Here is a 17,566-nt window from a genome sequence, read left to right on the forward strand (position 1 = left end):
GCACCACCAGGACGACGATTGGCTCAGTGACTTTAAAGAGCCACCGTGTATTGTTCTGTCCAACAACCACAACTTTCACCTGACAGGGAAGTGGTACGATGAGAAGTGCAGCGAGACTGGGTATGGATTTGTGTGTCAAAAACCTCAAGGTAAGAGTCTTTCCGCGCTCTCTTTTCTTTGGTTTTGTTCAGTCGCTACCTATGTGTACGTGGACACGCGTAATTGGAATAAATCATCATTTATTTTGCATCCATGTAAACAAATCTTTTCAGAATGCAGAGATTTTGTTGGGTTTCTGAAGCTGAAGAGGTTCCTATTCTCCTTTTATTATGAACTCTCATATTCACACGAGATGTCACAATAACTCCTTGAAGTAAACTCTGACAGGTTGACAGCTTTGGGCTCCTATGATTAAGACATTTAAAAAAAAAAAAAAAAAAGAAATTTTAACACAACAAAGAGAAAACGTTCTTTTGCAAGATCTCATGTGCATGTTAATACTGTGAAGGTTGAGGTGTGTATATATTTTGGATATATAATGTCTAAATTATATAGTCTATCCTGTTTTTATAATCTTAATAGCCAATATTTTTCTATATTATACCTGCAGAGATGTATAACCTTTACCTTGACTGTCTTTGCTGCTGTAACACTATGCATTTTTATTTTAATGTTGCATCCTCTCGTATTGCATTTGCCTCTTGCCTCTTATTCTTATTCCATTCCTATTGCATATTTGCATTAATATTGTGCCCTTTGGGTCATTGGCATGGCAGACATTTTGACATGTTTTGGCTGGAGGGGCACAGGTGTAACAAATCACATTGACAATTACTCTATTCGCTTCACGTATGTTGGGACAGTGCCCTCTGAAATGGAGTATATAAAATGCTACTTATCCAAACTGTCCCAAACTATCTTAACTATATTTCAGTTATCTTTCTATTCCGTGTCTTAATACACTCGCCTCTCTTCTGTTTTTGTTCTTGTTACAGATCCATCCAAACCCCCCACCCACTCCTATCACCACCCTCTCCCTGACAATATTGAGTACAGGAGCCGCAGCTACAAGGTTGTGTCTGGCAACATGAGCTGGTACGAGGCGATGCAATTGTGCATAGAGAATGATTCTGACCTAGTGAGCATTACAGATGCCTACCACCAGGCTTTCCTTACTGTCCTTGTCAACAGATTGGCAGTCCCCCACTGGATTGGACTGTATAGTCAAGACGTATGTATCCTCTCATGCAATTAATACACTCTGTATATTTTCTGCACTGTGAATGTCAACTCTATGATTGCGCCAGAGAGGTGGTGTTGTGTGTGTATACTTTTATTTATAAGACCCCCACGTCACCTCCCCCTCTTCTTCTGCAAAGATTTCCAGCAGCAGACTACAGCATCACATCCTGTGTGTCGCTATGTCAACAACAACAAAATTTCCACTCACGTAGTTGTCACAATGCGCCTCTGACCACCTCCCGAAGTGGTTTCGCAGATCAGATAACAATCTGTCCTCAGGTGTATTTACACCAGTACTTACAAGTGGTCAGGCGCTATCAGATTGCAATCCGATCACAGGAAACACATTTTAATGCCAGATGTTAAGGAGGCCTTTAAATTTTTGTGTAAATTATAGAATTGAAACCGTTCTCATGTCTGCATGTATAGGCTTACCTGAGCTTAGCTTAGCATAATGAACCAGATACTGCATGATCGACCCTGTCCAACAATCTGCCCTCATAGTGAATAGGCAATTATATACTTTGCGTTTTATAATCCATACATAAAGCGGAGAAACCTAAAATTGTAGTTCACAGATAATTTATATGCTGGACAGTGGGCCCTTTGCACAGCAGCTATTTTGACAGATCGCAGTAGGACAATCACAGCTCTAAAGTGGGTTTATCAGGTTGTTATCGGCATCAGCTGAAGTCGAACATGCAATTTATTTACAATTAAATGCAATTAATTTATTTATTACTAATTTATTGTTCACCTGTACTATTTTTGCCTGCGATATGCTCTTTCATATTTGTAGTGATCCTTACTTTTTAAAACTTCGGACAACGCTCATTATCAGTTATTTCAATATTGCAAAAACAGGCTTTTTAGCAGCTTGAATTGGGTTCAAATATCCCGTGTATACTCAGTGATTTCAGTGTGAAAGAGGATTAAGTCTCATGATGATGGTGTTGATTACTCCAGGATGCTTAGCGCTACTTTTTACACTGTAAAACTATGCTGAAAAGATGAACATCATTTCACTAGGAGAGGAGAAGGAGCAGGATATTTACAGTACATACACTGCAAAAACAGCCCCACTAGAAATAAGACAATTTTTTTCTAATTCTTAAATTTTTCTTAAATATTTTCTTTTAAGAAAAGGAATCTGCCAATAGAGTAAGCAAATTTAGCTTGGCTTGAATTTTTGAATCTAGCTTGTACATCTACAGCCTTTTCCAAACTATAATGTGCCTTGAAACGAGGATAAACAGTCCCAAACAATGATACAATACTGGCAAGTTAAACCTATCATGAGCAAAGAAATTCTGTCATGTAAGAAATGTTTACTTGAATTGAGTCTTCCTTCCTTTTCAAGTAACTTTCCTAAAAAGTTACTTGAGCAGGAACAATTGATGTTCCCGCTGATGTTGAATCAAGTTGCTAATTCACCAGATTCACACAAATCACCAAAGCAACTCAACACTTTTTCTCCAAACATACAAATAATTTACATACATCAAATTAGTGGACATGGCTTGCTCTAAAAGTGTAAAACAAACTACTGAGCTATGTGTTGCCAGGCAACAGTCAAGTTGGGCCAGTTGCAGAACTATTTGTTTTGGCAGAGCCAAATAAATAAATAAGATAAATAAAAAATATTCCGTTACAGCTTATTACTGTAAACTAATAAATAGCATCTGTTACACTGAACACTTACACCCGTGCCTGCGATCGTGCCTGCGATTACATCACAGCTGCGCTGATACAGCATGACCTCAAGGGTGATATTTCTTAATTAAAAGAAGAACACAAGAGCACCATTCCCCAAACAATTTCTTTAATGCTGATTAATAAGCATGAATTACAGATAAAACACAATCTCACGGTGGCAAATTAGCTTTTCCTTGGGGGGCTTAATTAAGCTAGCTAGCCATTTCCATAGCAGTGTTGCTAGCTTAACACTTCTGTAATATAACACTACAATTTGATTGAATATCTCTGTTTTTGTCCTACTCTATTTTGTACGCCACTTGACAGGTCATATTTGTCTGTTCTTATATTGAAGTATTTGAATATTTTAGAATTTCTTCTGAATAATAGGACATGTAGCTTTAAATTGAATATCTATATAGGGAAAATATTTTACCTACAGGTCTGAAGGTTGAAGAAAAAGTGCTCTTAATGGTTGGCCACACTAATGTGTGTTAACGGCTTGCCTGTAAGTGGGCAGCTACAATCTCTAGGGATTTTCTCCTGGCCTTTTGTCCATATACTGTACAGCACAAGCTTTGTCGGCACACAGAGCCTTAACATTTGGATTCAGGAATATCATGGAATGTCTTAGTCTCTTAGTCAAGGAAAGAAATTGTCTCCGCTTCTCTTATTTTGCTTTTTTTTTTGCATGTTTCTCTACTTCTGCACTAACACATAACTTGTATTTCTGTTGTAGCATAACTATGACTGCCTTAAATTATTCATGGGAAAACTGCTTGTATTACATCTGGTGAGTCAGTGGCAGTATTTTTATTTTTTTATTTTTTTCTGGAAGTAAACAGTAATTTAAGCTATTAAGATTTTATAGTGTTTCTGAAATAGGTTCCCAGTCAAAGGTTTTAGAACACCTTTGTTTTCCCAGTTGCTTCTGAAATTGAAAAAACACACACAATCATTCTTCACTGTTCAAGTTATGCTGCTCACAAACAGACAAATGTGGGCAAAAACATAACCTCCCTGGCAGAGGTAACAATGGAGATGAACCTTGTTTGGAAAGTTCATGCCATGTCTGAGTCCACAAAAGTGTAGCACTTGCAGGATGCTTTGTTTGCACCTTCTTTAAGTTCATCTCAGACCAGCCCTGTGAGGTTAAGCGCTTTAGTTTGAAGACTTGTACTCGTCTTCCATTTTACAAAGCCACAGTCCTTTTTCTCCCCTAATAATCTTGCTGTCAGGTGAAGCCCTGACTAACCAGTTTTCTTTTTATATCTCCTGAGAGACGTAAACAGTGCTATTGCCTGCAGTACAATATTGCTCTAATAATGCACTAGAGGGTGTATTGACACAGTTTCTTACAGCAGTGCCTTTAACTTATAAGGATTTGAACTAAACTTTTAACAATTTAAAGGACCAGTGTGTGGGATTTAGGGATTTCTATAAAGGAAAATTAAATACAGTAAAATGAAGACTGCCTCCCAACTGTCTTTCCAGGTCATACTCACCTTTACAAAATTAGGTTGGGGTTCTGGTTTACTGGAGATATTGGCCCTCATAGAGCTGCACGCCCATCCCACAATAATCAACTACCAGTATACTGGTATATGTTTGTGTAAGTGTATAATAAGAAAATTATTTTTGTAGTCTTACAGTAAGCCTTTAAAATGTACTGCAGACGATTATCTTGCTTTCCTCCTTCCTCCACTTTCACTTTTACCATAAGATGTTTATGTAATATTTCTTACACAGTGGGCCTTTAATTCATTATCATCTGAAAATGATAATGCATCCTGAAAGCCACAGTAATTTTGGTGCATTCTATTCTAAATTGTAAATCGAAAACCTTGGAACAACCTCACCAACCGCAACATGGCATCGCAAGTTGGCTGCCACTAAAAGTTGCACTTTTGTTGTATTTGTTTCACAGTAAATCAGTTGTACACATAGTACTTTTTAATTTTTAACTTACGGCATGTTGCTACGCTGTTTGTGTGCACGAAATATCATGTAGAGCGTTGTTAGTGACTGGCATTTCTAACTGTGGCTAGTCTAAGACACAGCAGTGAAAACACAGCATTTTTTCTGGCAAAAGATATTCTGTTTGCAGCTTCACTCCTAGAATTTAGTAATTGGTCTTTAAGTTCGCTCAATTGACTACATTAAAACTGGAAAGACTGGGCTGTTCTAGCGCAATTGTACAAGTAAGCTGCTGTTACAAAATACAGGTATTATTTCCAATATTACTAATCAAACTAATGAATACTGCTGTGCGTGAATAGATTGACATCCACAGCTGCATTAGCTTGCATTATACAGAATTGAGCGGTGCAGGCAGAGTGCCAACACAGCTGACACTTCTTGACTGAAAATCTGGTGACTGTGTCCTCTTTGTTACAGAGTGGCATCAATTATCAGTGGTCAGATGGCAGAGACACCGTGTACGCTCACTGGGATGCAGCCGATGATGACGAAGACGAAGACGACGACGACTTTCTGACGGGAGAGTGTGTGTACATGGATGTAAACGGAGGCTGGCGAAGGGCTGACTGTGAGACCCGGATCCCAGGGGCACTGTGTCATGTTTCCACACCGAGTCAGTGCTGCTTCAGTTAAAACCTGAAAATCGGAGAGCTTGATACTGCTTCTCTTCAGCTATTTCAAAATCTCTCCCTCTCTTTTTCTCTCCCACAGGCAATAAACCATTCACATCATATGAGGTGGTGTGTCCTGCCACGTGGGTAAAATTTGGACATGGCTGTTATAGCTTTGAGCCTGTGGTGCAGAAACTCACATTTGAAGAGTCCAGAGAACACTGTAGGCACAAAGGTAGGAATCTCAGTGTGTCTGAACTGGAGGCCTCTCTCACTATGATCTGGCATATGGAATGCATACTCCCCCTACAGGTCAAGTAGAGGATCTGCCCAGAATAAGACTGCTTTTCGATAACAGTTGACTTTTAATGACGTACCACTCCAAGAAATTGATTTACAGTCTCAGTGCTAAGTCAGGCTTATTGACTTTTAGCTGTAGCTTGTAAAATGAAATCAATCAATAAATAAAATAAGGGTGGTATCATCTGATCTAATTCTTAGCAAGAAAATAAATAAAAAATATTCTGTTGTGGCACAGTAGTTATGAGTAGTTTCTTGTGCTTCTGTTATTCTCTAGTCAACACCTCAGATGTGCTGACCATTGAAAGTGAGACAGAGAATCGCTTTGTTCTGGAACAGCTGTGGTCGTCAGGGCTGCGTCATCAGACCGTGTGGTTGGGGATGTACTTTAGAACTGACAGTAAGTATGAGCCTCGGTGGCAAATGATCACAGTGTCCTTGCAGCCCGTGGTGTTTTTTAACTGTGGCCTCTGTTTGTAGCTGATTCTCTGGCCTGGGTGGATGGTTCATCTATGGACTACACCAACTGGCCGAATAAAGCCCCAGACTCCAAGCAGCTGACAGCAGACACCTGTGTCACAACCAGTGTGGCTAATGGTGTTTGGCAGCTGTCGCCGTGCACCGAGCTGCGGGGCTTTGTTTGCAAAACTAACTCAGGTGAGTTCAGTCGGAGGCTGTAGTTTGAAGCCTAAAAGTTCTCCAAGAGAACAATTTTTTTAGAGGGGGTGCTGCTTATCAAAGCTTTGATTTCACAATATTAAAATAATATTAATAATATTAATGTAGCTATAAAGAAATTGAAAGTATGATCCAGATGTGAAAAGAATCGATGCGTTTAATTATAATAATTTGCATTCATTATTGAATTTAAAATTAAAATGAAAGAAAGTAAATATATACCTTTAGCTACAAATGTATTAATCACATTGCCTCTTTAGTTAATCAAGGCTGTGATTAAGAATTTTTCTGAATATGAGACATGATGTGTTATATTTTGAACTGTATGTTTTGTGTTGTAGATAAGATTGCTGAGGTGGAAGTGGAACCACTAAACGGTAACGTGCACTTCCATTCAAATGACTTTCACATGCTGTATAAGCCACATTTAAAATGTCCTATAGGTGCCATTATAAGCATGAGTGAGGTGGAGACACAGCATTTGATACATACTAACAGTGATTCATTTATAGAACATGTGATGTGTATCATTTTATTATGTTGTAAAATATATCTATATGTATATCCTTTTTTTTGTTTTAAAAACAGGTACGGAATTGGATTTGTGTCAATATTTTCAAACAACACTTTTCACGAAGCAAGCTACACTTTTTAAGAAGCAATGTTTGCAATGCTCGGAATCAGACTCTTTTGCGTTTGCGCTCCCTGATTTGTTCTTTGTGCCATGGCTTTTTGTTTGTGTTCTGACCATGGGCAGGCCTTGGAAAGCTGCCTGCTGATTGGCTAACGAGTTTTGGAGTGACAGCTCAATGGACCGGAAGTAGTCAAAGGCTCGGAGTCGATGTCCGTCCGTACACGTTAGATACTTATTTTGTGGCACGTCGACAGGGAAATCAAATACTTCCATCTCAATTGAGCTGTCGCTCCAAAACCAAGTAGCCAATCAGCAGGCAGCTTCCTAAGACTCGCCCATGGTCAGAATCACAAACAAAAAACCATGGCGCAAATGCAATCGAGCCAGAGCAAACAGAATTCCAATCATTGCAAACAAAAAGTGTATTTTCAAAAAAATTAAATACAATATTTTTGAATGATTAAATCGTTTGCTTCTAATTCCATAATTAAATGCGACAGATTGTAGCCATTGGCTAATTTATACTGTATCTAGGCAGGTTGATGTAACATAATGCACAGCAATACACCAAGTACAACCACAACAAAGAGACAACAACACATTATCATCTCCAGAGTGTCATATACCGCCTCTCTGTCAAACTTGGCAGGTGACTTACTGACGGCACCATGGTGTGCAGTGCCTACTTAAAGTTGTTTGAAAAAGAAATACAACAGATATTGGTAGAAATGTGACAGATGTATGTTGCCATCGAAGTGCACACGATAACAAAAACTGTGACGTGGTGTATTTCAGGTTTACATCATGGTGTCATTGCTGCTGCAGTGCTGGTGGCTGTGCTCATCTTTGCCCTGCTGGCAGGAGCAGTGTGGTTCATGTACAGGAGGAACTCCACGCGTTTCCGTGGGCTCCCGATACTCCGCACCGCATATTACCGACAATCGGGCTCACTGTCCGAGTCAGATGGAAATGTGTTGATGACTGACCTGGAGGCTCACTCAGGAGAATAGCGCTAAATCGCCCTTTTTCCTTGTGTCCAAAGTCTTTCGAAGCGTTTTCCGTCTCCCGCCGTTTCACCATCAGGTACGAACGCTACACGAGTCTGACTGATGCCGACTCCTCAGGACAGTGGTGAGATGACGACGGTAACAATCTGAGAAGGTGTCATAAGGATCCCAGTGGCTCTCTGATGTCTCCATTTATTTAAACCATTTCAATGACACACGTTGGTGAAGGTTTTTCTTGTGTTGACACTGAAGAACCTACGTTTTCATGTAGACTAACGAAATATTCACATGAACACAACTGTACAAGAAAGGATGCTAGCGAGCGTTGTGCCGTACACTGTTTGTTTCTGAGAATTTTATCAAGTACATTTGGTTCACGCTTCATTTGAAAGTATTTAGAATAAAAAGGAGATGCTTTGAATAATAATATTTGAACAGGTGAAGGAAATTCTTGGTCTAAAATATTATTCTTGTCGTAAATAACCAGCACACTGAAAAAAGGGGAGAAATGATTCAAATTATATTTGTAATTATACATACTTTTGTACATTTCATTCAGAATCCAGGAGCTGCTGGAGTTGTACATGAGTTACAGCAGTTTTTATCAGTATTACTTTTTAGTATTATTATTATTACTTATCAGTGTTTCATTCTTTTTTTAAATATACATGCTGCACATGATTAACAGGGTTCTTTTTTGTTTATTCAAAACAGAGAATGTGTGAGGCATAACTTGTAATTTGATGGTGAGTATTTTGTGCACTGCTGTCTGTGGATGCAAAGCAGAGTTTGAGATGTATTTTTGCACAACTGTCTTTGTGTTTTAATAAACTGAAAGTAGGACTGAAAGTTTTTTCCGCAAAACATATTATGTGTGTGACTTTTAGTCCATGGAAACTACCGAACTCTTGATACATCATTGGACAAAACACCCAGGCTACCAGGGAGCGTGGACAAAGTTCACCGACACAGAAAACAAAAAGATGCAAAACTATTTTTGCCTTCAAAATAAAAGTCTTACATAAAATTTGGATTGTTCAAACATGCCACTGTTGTATCGTGGAACTCAGATCACTTTGTATTCAGGAACTGTATTCAATGATATAATTTGTAACAAAAACAGCACATTGATTCTGGATCAAAAGAAGACAACAAATTATATTTTTTATTGCAGAGGGAAACTTGTATGAAAAATGTAATTAACATGATAACAATGATACTTTATGAGTAATCGTATGTTCTCAAACTGTGACAAAATGATCTGTGACTTAAATATTTATAATTTATTTGACCTGGTAAACATTTTGACTTAGTTACAGTTATTTGATTTAATGATAATGTGTCTTTGTATTATATTCGTTCTAAGGCTTTTTGACTTATACCTCTCTTTACTTGTTTGTATATGAACACATAAATATGGCAGAAGTTCTCAACTTCCTATCCCATCCTAATTCTGACCTTCTATAATGTTTATAAATATACAGTAATAATAAAACAGTTCCCTTTACTTAGAATCATAAATTCACACAGCTTTGTTAAGTGCTATTTCATTTTTTTTATTTTTCATTCATTTAATCGCCTAATTGTGGAGTAAAAACAAGAACACGGAGTACTTTAACTTCATGACTAAAAACAAACCCAAGAAAATAGCAGTAAAAAAAATAAAATTAAAAATCAAAATATACCCAGTCTATTCTTTCCAAGGTTCCTGAAATTTGAGTTGTTGACACTTCACAGACTACACTTATAATATTTATGATATCATACCAGTCCTCTGGTTAAGTATCTTTTCCAGCCTTTTACAAGATTTATGTGAATATATTCTCTATAAAACATGCATGAAATGAAAAAAGTTGTGACATAAAAATGATGTCTTTTCTATGACTGAAACCTATTCAGTGTTATTTGATTAAAAAAAGTACAGCTTGATAAAGACAAACATTTGACCCATCCAAATTTCATACAGTAATATATTTTATTAATCTTGGTTTGCATAAATAGAATTTATCTATTGTTTTACTTTTTACAAAACTTTTCTCAAACTATTTCTTTTTTTATATGCAGGATGCTGAGGAAAGAAAATTAATTGCCAGATTAAGATAAATATTTTTTATTTTTTATCTTTTATCTCAGAATTCATGCTGTTTTATGTATTTATTTATGTTATATTATGTTATACTCTTCCGTATTGATTAGCGGATGCGCATCGTGTTATATGACATATTTTGAAGGTCAAACCGGAAACGCCGCCCGTTAGCGTACAGACACACATACTATTGTCGGAGCGAAGGCAGCGAACAACACAGCTGACAGTTGGGCAGGACTGGGTTTGGTTTAGTTACCTGCCCACTTTGTGCGTGGAGCTCAGTGTTTTATCACAGGTCAACACCGCGGGACGACACGCTCTTTATGAATCCCACAAAAGGACTCTGCCATGCTGAAATTAGCCAAAGCGACATTTTGCCTTTGTTTGTTGAATGTGTTGGAGACAACAGTTTTATTTGGGAGTTGCTCACCGGCGGCTAACCTTCACGGCTCGGGTAAGTAGTTTCGCTGCGACAGTTCGCTTTCGCTTCTGTTTCACTTTACTTGCTTTTCAGCCATGACTAAGCCGTTTCTGACACACACACACACACGCACGCACGCACGCACACACTTCCCCTCTCTTTCACCCCCTAACACACGCTGGGTAATTATAACTACGTATAAGTACGACACGAATCTGACGACGCAGACACCCAAAACAACTGGAGGCAGATAACGAGCGCCGTGTGAACACGTGACTATTTACTGTCCGAAAAGAATCGCAATTCACGATATTATTGCGATAAATTGCACTAAACAAGTGCAGGCAAATATGGCACCCGGTTGTTTTTGATGGTGAACTCATCTCAATGATATGAACATGTGCTACCCAAACAATAACATTTCACCATATTGTTTTGATTTAACTTAATGTTGAGTTCTATGCTCAAATACAAATTATACTTTTCATAAATAGGACTATAAAAAAGGTTCACTATATATTGTTGTTTATGTTTATGAGTACAGAGGAAAACATTGCACATATTGCCAACATATTTTGTATGTTGGCAACATGTCACAAGATGTTGCAATGTTACAAAAACATAACTTGCGTTACCATAATCCAAATTACACATTGTTGTTAATTGTAATGTTACAAAATAATGTTATGAGAGATATTATTAGTTAATGTTTTAAAGTGAAAAAGAACCCCAAAACTTAAATAAGATAACAATTAAAAATTAAAATTAAATAAAAAAATTAAATTACTAGGACTGTATTTTGGTGAGCTAGACAGTGTTTTTTTTTGAGTATGTGTCATGAATTATTAATGATTTTCACCTTTTGTGATTATTTTTCATGATTTACTACAATTAAAGTAATCGTTTGTTCCATAAAATGTCGGAATATGTTGAAAAAAGTCAAATAACTGTTTTTAATAATAAAGAAAACATTTAAACCGATGAATCGATTATAAAATTAAATAATTGATTAATCGGCCCATCCCTACCCATCCTGCAGTGACATTAATTCCAAATCATCATCATTCTGATGGGTCAAACTAATTGTATAGCCATCCTCCTTATAGCTCTGTGTGTGTCATATGTGTTACAATCATGCAGCTGCTGTTTTATGTCCAGTGAAGTATTAATACTCTCACGCAGCCTGATGCACAGTGAAGCTGCAGTATGGCTCAGTTTTTTTAGGTACTGTACCCTCCACATCCACGTGTCAGTTTCACAACTCTATTTTATTTGTGCCATTATGTGTGTCATAAGTCATAACCCAAGAAAATTCCCCTCACAGAAAAACCCCACACCCACTTGTGCCCACGAATATGGATCAAAGTAAGGCGCAACATCTCCTGCTTCAACAAGTTTTAAGATGGAAGATTCATTGACAGAGACACATCAAAATGAGAGGTGGTACTTTTCCTGTGATGGAACAATTTTAGTCAGCCGAGCCTTTTTGCAAATTAATTTTAAATATATAAACAGAGTATGTTGTAAAAATACTCAGAACAAATATTATTATTATCAGCCATAATATTAGAAGACATAAATGTTGTTATTAATGTCATTGCAGCTTGGTTTATGTCGTCTATAAAAATTATTTCCTGGGCATCGTAAATATTTCTAATCATGTTTTTTTTTCTTGGATTAAAATCTACATGTATTTCACAGCTCAGGTTTATTTTTTTTAGTGGCATATTAATTATTGGTTGGCATGGTCTGTACTAACAGTTATATTATTTATTATATTTGAATATGTCAAATATTGTCTAAATGAATCAATTGTTGATGCAAGCTTTCTGAACTTTGATACGTCACACAAAGCAGCAAACTTTTCACACGTAAGAAGCTAAAATCATAGAACTGTTTTATTTTGAAGATTATCTAAAACTATTATCGAATATTTGATAGTCAATTGATTGTCACAGTCTTAATTTGGTGTAATAAAAATGAATGTAATGGATATTGTAATTTCCCCCCCACAATTTTATGTATTGTCTGATGTCCAAGTGTCAGTTTTAAATACTGTCCAGCTGTGTTTGGTCAGAGGCTTGTTAACCTTCAGTCACTTATATTCATGCTGCGCCATATTTTTGGTGTTTTGTATTTGCATGAAATCTGCCAGCCGTTTTGCTATTTCAAAATATTTCACAATACATATTCTTGTGAGATTTCATATCCTTGTTAATAGGAGAATCATGTGTCTTAGAACGGGACTCTCACTGCCTGTAACCTTTCACCGCTTCTCGCTCCGCTCTCTCGCCATTGCCCTCTTTTTCCCAGATTACAGAGGATATTTGCTGGTTTATATTCCTCACTACAAGTGTCTTGTGTCTGAGCATGACTGCCCTCTAAAAACACATTTGCGAACAAATAGCATTTTGCATGTGCCATCATCAACAACAGAAAAACCATTTGTTATTGAAGCAGGAGATGTGCGAGATGAGATGAAATGTAGGAAAGGGAAGTTAACACAGCACATTTGTGGGTGAGATTATAGGACAACACTCTCATCCTCTGCAGTGCATGTCGATGATGTCGAGGCTCAGTGCTCGCATGTAGGCAAGAAGCTGCATGGAATCTGATCTGACTGTTCTTATTCATGTCGAATGGCCACGTATCATAGGGTTGGTGAAAGACCACATACTGAAGTGATCTGATTTTAAAAAGGAGATTGGATTTTTGTTTCCTCACAGCCCTGGAAAACTTTGGGATATGAGTCACTTCAGCCTGGTAATCTGAACGTTTGAAAATATTACCAGATGCCATGTTTAATTCAGTGCTGTGTTTTCTCTCTATGTCCTGTCATCATAGATGAGAATGCATTCACCATCCAGCACTCCAGCACAGGGAAGTGCCTGGGTTCGGGGGCTTCTACAGACCTGAACCTCGCCACCTGTGATTCAAAGAACAGGTCCCAGCTGTGGAAATGGGGTTCAGGCCACCGTCTCTTCCATGTAGCCACCTCCTCCTGTTTGGCGTTGGACGTCCACTCCAAAAGGGTGTCCCTGGTTGACTGTGGCACCAACATCCTGCTGTGGTGGCGTTGCCAGGGCGGGGCTGTTTACACTGTTTATCAGATGAGCCTGGCTGTCAGTGACGGCAAAGTTGCAACCAAACGGGACACTTTTGATACGTGGGTCAGAGGAGAGTCCCAGGACGATGTCTGCCAGGAGCCGTACCGTGGTGAGTGTGGTTTCCTCTCATGCTGACATACAGATATCAGTACAGCACATTAGGCCATTATGATGCTCTGTAGTCTGACTAATGCTGAAAGGAGCTCGTCCCTCAAGGATTGAAGGTTGCGTTAATTGCAGTGTTTGTGTGTGTGTGCAATGAGGACCCACCTCCTCGTTGGTATGTGTGTCACATGGCTAAACAGGTTCTGGTACATTTTAAACCACTGTGTTATGGCCTTTGCCTATCAGTTCTAGCTTGTCTTTAATGCAGGAAAGCAGTCAAATGTGTGCTGTGGAAGTCTGGGGATTTCTTTTACAATGACCTTTGTACAGTAGGGAAACATAAAAGCTAACTTTTACTTTCGATTTGTGGCTATTTCTGTCTGCAACTTTACTTTACAATTTGCAGACTTCAAAATCATTTTTAAAATGAGAGCGGAAAGCTTGACTGTTGGTTAATTTTAGTTCCTGAAGATTTACTGTATTGTACATTTTGTAAATTTGTAGAATGTTGTCCATGAGTATGCCACAATGGCCTGGCCCACATATTATGTTCATGTCAAAAATAGTTTTAAATAAAGCCACCTAATAATCCATTGTAGATTATACATTTTTGTTTGCAGCTTTTGGTGCAACATTATGAGTGCTAATCATTAGTGGCACATTGATTTTACTGATGTTTAATGAATTTTTGTTGTGGAGCTCAGTAAAAACTGTAGAAAAAAGTTTTCCTCTCATTAACTGATGTTATTTCTGAACAGCAGCGTGTCATGTCCTGCATCCAACTTCCAGCAAAGCTATCCAAACATTAACCATCATTGCTGCTGTTCCATCCAAACACATCCACAGATTTTTCCCAGCTGTCTTCGTAAGGGCTGGGTATTGATTAAAAGTAGGAAATGTGCTGATACCAAGATCAAATCAGACCTGATAAAATTAACAGATTGGAGATCGGCAAACTCCCTGATCTTAATACTCCAGCTGCAGAGCTTTCCACATGTCATGACAATTGGCTATTTTAGTTAGCAGATTATTTATGTACTGTGGCTCAGCTGTAGACCGTAGCAGGGCTTTATTTGAGGCAGACACACACACACCTGTACACACTTTCGTGGATGCCAAAATAGTTGAACGTCACGTTTGTCAGCGTTTGTACAGATTTCAAAGGCATCAAACCACCTGTTTAACACATATATGCAGAAGCGACATTTTCTCAATTTTGGTCACAGTATAATGACACAAACACAGCACAGGCCTCTTAGCACAGGTGTCTTAGTCTTAATCCCAGTATCGCTGATGTCCCTATGATTAAAAATGTACAATACACTATTGATATCTGGATGATGATATTGATTCCTGGATGTAAATTTTTTGATATTAATTTTATTTAGGGCTGCAAGGATTTATCGATTACTAAATTAATCATCAACTATTTCGATAATCGATGAATTGGTTTCAGCTTCTTAAATGTGAGTGTTTTCTGGTTTCTCTGCTTCGTATCACAAAGAAATCATTAAAACTAAACTGGTTTGACATTGGTTGACATTTTATGGATAAAATTATCAACAGATGAATCAAAATTATCAACAGATAAATCAATTATGAAAAAAATGTGTTGCAGCCCTAATTTTATTTCACACATTTAAACTTCCTGCTTGCTTGAGACAGCCGACCATGAGCATTCAAATGGCATGCAGCGTCCTTATTGGCTCCCATATTTTATATTGAATGATGATACATTTTTGGTGATACACAGGAAGTTTCACACATACAGAAAGTGTTGAGGTTTCATACCCAGCCCCAGTCATGAAAGCATTCAGAAAGCTGGGTATTTCCATGCTTTCCAAACATTTTATACTTTTTTTGCTAATTTAGTGGAGTCCAAAGCTATGGGTTACAGGCTCCAGTTTGATTATTTTCTCCCTCTGACTGTGTTCTTTCCTCACCTGTGCTCTTTACGCAGTTGTCCACACTATGAATGGGAACTCTGTCGGCAGTCCCTGTGACTTTCCCTTCAAATACAATGGCAGCTGGCATCATGAATGCCTCCCTGACTTGGATTCCCCTGGACTATCCTGGTGTGCTACTACCTCAGACTATGACCAAGACAGAAAAAAGGGACACTGTCTAACACCTGGCATGTTGCACTTTGATTATTTTTTTTAAATATTATCATCATTTTGTCATCAGATTGATATTTCTTAGTGCTTCAAGAGAATCTATGTTTTTCTAAATGTAGTGTAGTTGTGATGTTATTGACCTAAAATGTCTGACCGAGGCTGATCATGGAAAAATATTTATTTTTTTAAGCTTTTAATCTATAAATACATGTAGAATTTACACACACTGACACACGCACTTAGACTCTCTTTCCTTGATTTTGCAGAGGAGGGTTGTCAGACTCTGTTTGCTGGGCCAGAAGGGGAATTCTGTTACGAGTTTGTCTCCAATGTCGCGGTGACCTGGCAGGAAGCTCTGGATTCATGTCGCAGTCAGGGAGCTGAGCTGTTCAGCCTGTCCAGCCCCAATGACCTCCACTCCAAAACCTGTGAGAATTATTTATTATGACAATTTCTTCACCTCCTTCTCTGCCTTTTTATGTCCCTTATTTCTCTCAGTCAGTGACCAAGACCAAAAATACAAAACATAATATTAATGAATTTGAAGAAAATGAGCAAAAACAACAACATATGTATATGTTGTATTCACACTGCACAGAACAATATGATTGCATTCATTATTTATTATTATAAATAATGTCATAAAAATGATCAATCAATTTTGAAGTACAGGTATATCCGTTTTATGTGATAATATGTTTGTTGTTGTTGAAGGAAAAAGAAAAGGGGGGAAATAGTGAAGCTCAAAAGACTTGAGTGTGCAGGCTCATTGGCAAGTGCCATCTTGGTTGCTCTGCACACTTTCAGTCCAAACAAGGTTTGTGGTTTTTGTAGGTGTGTGACACAGTTACAACTTCTGCAGTGTTGAGACCGTTGTTTTTGGTTGTCCTTTTTTAAATTGATCGTGCAATAAGATTTCATCTGCCATGCCTCTCATACACCATCAGTTTGAGCACAAGATATATTCAAAGTATATAATTATTAAAGACTGCAACATTGTTTTGTAACAAAAAAAAAGAAAAAAAATAGGAGGAAATCGCATGACTTCAAAATAACTGTTGCACCTTCTTTTGTATCTGTGATGCAGCCTGTGTCTTGTTAGGGACGTTACCTTATCAGAAGTATTCACATGTCAAAGTGGTTTCAAAATGTTTCTCTGCATCACTGTTCTGTGTAGAAGCTATGTAGACAAAATGTACATGCATGTACATGATATGGTTTGCCTTTTATGCCATCAGTGGTGATATTCAAAGATCCAGGTTGGCAAGACTGTCATCAGTGTTCTGATTTTATCGATACTGCTTATCTGATTCTGATCGATTCTTATTGATACTTTTCTTTGAATAAATAAGGAATTGAGTGTAATTTAAAAATCACACACTTAGCTGACAATATGGTGTCTGTTTGGTTTGAACATGGGCTATATGAAGATTCTTCTTAAATATATAATGCATTTGTGCATTCATGTATCTAAAAATTACAATTTTTTTATACAATTTTTTTGTACTTTAATTAGCCAAAGGTTTCCAACATATTTATATTTAATGATTTAAAACAATGCTCAAACTGATTAATTGATTGTC

The 17,566-nt window shown here is 37.7% G+C and overlaps 2 protein-coding genes across 2 annotated transcripts in view; both read left to right on the plus strand.

Moving 5' to 3' along the window:
- pla2r1 (phospholipase A2 receptor 1) overlaps window positions 1-8,996 on the plus strand; it is a 34,210-nt gene extending 25,214 nt beyond the window's left edge. The window contains exons 23-30 of the mRNA XM_044030973.1: window positions 11-149; window positions 996-1,231; window positions 5,335-5,530; window positions 5,629-5,763; window positions 6,106-6,228; window positions 6,309-6,485; window positions 6,848-6,883; window positions 7,936-8,996. Coding sequence (XP_043886908.1) covers window positions 11-149; window positions 996-1,231; window positions 5,335-5,530; window positions 5,629-5,763; window positions 6,106-6,228; window positions 6,309-6,485; window positions 6,848-6,883; window positions 7,936-8,150 — 1,257 coding nt within the window. The 3' untranslated portion in view covers window positions 8,151-8,996. The remainder of the gene's footprint in view (window positions 1-10; window positions 150-995; window positions 1,232-5,334; window positions 5,531-5,628; window positions 5,764-6,105; window positions 6,229-6,308; window positions 6,486-6,847; window positions 6,884-7,935) is intronic.
- A 1,408-nt stretch (window positions 8,997-10,404) lies between these two features.
- ly75 (lymphocyte antigen 75) overlaps window positions 10,405-17,566 on the plus strand; it is a 30,071-nt gene continuing 22,909 nt past the window's right edge. The window contains exons 1-4 of the mRNA XM_044030170.1: window positions 10,405-10,687; window positions 13,499-13,870; window positions 15,827-16,000; window positions 16,250-16,411. Coding sequence (XP_043886105.1) covers window positions 10,582-10,687; window positions 13,499-13,870; window positions 15,827-16,000; window positions 16,250-16,411 — 814 coding nt within the window. The 5' untranslated portion in view covers window positions 10,405-10,581. The remainder of the gene's footprint in view (window positions 10,688-13,498; window positions 13,871-15,826; window positions 16,001-16,249; window positions 16,412-17,566) is intronic.

This window comes from Solea senegalensis, linkage group LG7 (assembly GCF_019176455.1).
Source record: "Solea senegalensis isolate Sse05_10M linkage group LG7, IFAPA_SoseM_1, whole genome shotgun sequence".
Taxonomy (NCBI): Eukaryota; Metazoa; Chordata; class Actinopteri; order Pleuronectiformes; family Soleidae; genus Solea; species Solea senegalensis.